Below are 1,513 nucleotides of genomic sequence, written 5' to 3' on the forward strand. Positions count from 1 at the left end.
CGGAGCCCGTGTCGACGAGGAATCGATGCTTACTGGCCTGGTCTGTGACAATTAGGCGGCTTCCCGTGAGTTGGCAGCCGGTTTCCGTCACTAGCAGCTGCCGTTGGTGTTTTCCGCCTCGTAAGAGCAGGGCGTCGTACAGCGTCGAGCCTTTTTCCCAAATTTTTGGTGGTACCAGCAGACTCGGACTGCTGAGGAGCTCGAACTGGAACGAGGTGCAGGGGATCTTGAGTGGTCGGCAGTACAGTAGCGGCCGCGGGACCGAGATCACCGATGATTGCAGCGAGAGCTTAGTTGAAGAGCATCAACTTGCTGTGATAAGTTCTGCAACTGTTTCGTTAGCGATGCAATTGGATCGTTAGTCGGCGTGCTAGTAGCGGCGCAGATGCCGGCGGGGACGCTCGGAGAAGAGACTTCGATGATACGGTCCGCGAGCTTGGCGACTTCGTCCAACGGTAGGGTCAGTTGGACTTGGAGAATTGCTTGGACGGCTGCTGGAAGACGCTGCAGCCATAGTGTACGAAGTAGATTATCCTGTACTTGGGTAGTACCTGCCAAGTTACGAAGATGACGTAGGAACTGTGAAGGAGTCCGCTCACCTAGCTCTTCCTCGGTGAGAAGTTGCCTAACCCGCTTTTCTTCTGACAGCGAGAGACGCCGAATAAGTTCTTCTTTCAGGCAAATATACCGACCTTCACTGGGAGGATTAGTAAGGATGTCTTGAACCTCCGCTGCCCATCTGGCGTCAAGATGAGACGCGACATACCCGTATTGAGTAGCGTCTTGAGTGATGCCCGACAGAGCGAATTGAGCTTCCACTTGGGCAAACCAGACGATAGGATTATCAGGCCAGAAGAGTGGAAGCTTCGGAGTCACGCGGTGAACGCCTAGCGTGCGCGTAGTCTGGTGTTCGTCGAGCTCTCCAGCGTTGGCGTGAGTCGCAAGTTGAGTTTTCTGCCGCAGCTCTTCGTTTTCTTGCTTGAGTAGATTAAGCTGCCGTTGAAGCTCCTCCATTGCGTGTGCAGTGATTGACGTGAAAAAAGTACCTTCAAAAAATTACGATAAGCCAATCACGTCGGGGTCACCAGTGTGGGAGAAGGCACTTTAAATTAAACACTAGCGCCGGGTAACGAAGGAACTTTATTATTGAGGCACCGTCACAATACAAGGCAAACTGGTGAGTCGCTACTTCGCGAGAGAACCGCCTGGCTGCTGGCATTGACGTATTTATATAACCCTCGCTCGAACATTCTGGAAGGGCGATCTGGAAGGTTCCCCCGTCCTCTGGAAGCTTCGGGCGAGAATCGAGGGAATAGCCGAGCGCCGGTTGAATGGTGCCACAGGTGATTATTAAGATATGTTTCCCTGAGCTCTCTGCATCATGCATACATTGGTAATCTCAGACGATGTAAAACTCCTATCCACTCGTATAGAAACTAGGTCCCGTGACCGCACGTGGAGTGGCATGGGCGCCAATCTGATCTTTTTCAAATGAGGTTAAAATTGATCCTTG

At 52.2% G+C, this 1,513-nt stretch overlaps 1 protein-coding gene across 1 annotated transcript; it reads right to left on the reverse strand.

The window, feature by feature from the left end:
* Window positions 1-267: 267 nt before the first annotated feature.
* On the reverse strand, window positions 268-1,014 carry LOC124166504. Its single transcript, XM_046544035.1, has one exon. It carries the CDS (start codon window positions 1,012-1,014, stop codon window positions 268-270), a length of 747 nt encoding a protein of 248 aa, XP_046399991.1.
* Window positions 1,015-1,513: the final 499 nt, after the last annotated feature.

Source organism: Ischnura elegans, chromosome 10 (genome assembly GCF_921293095.1).
Source record: "Ischnura elegans chromosome 10, ioIscEleg1.1, whole genome shotgun sequence".
Taxonomy (NCBI): domain Eukaryota; kingdom Metazoa; phylum Arthropoda; class Insecta; order Odonata; family Coenagrionidae; genus Ischnura; species Ischnura elegans.

Bases quoted from the DNA above. Each gene is read 5' to 3' on its own strand.
- LOC124166504 (XM_046544035.1), bottom strand. From the start codon at position 1,014: ATGGAGGAGCTTCAACGGCAGCTTAATCTACTCAAGCAAGAAAACGAA.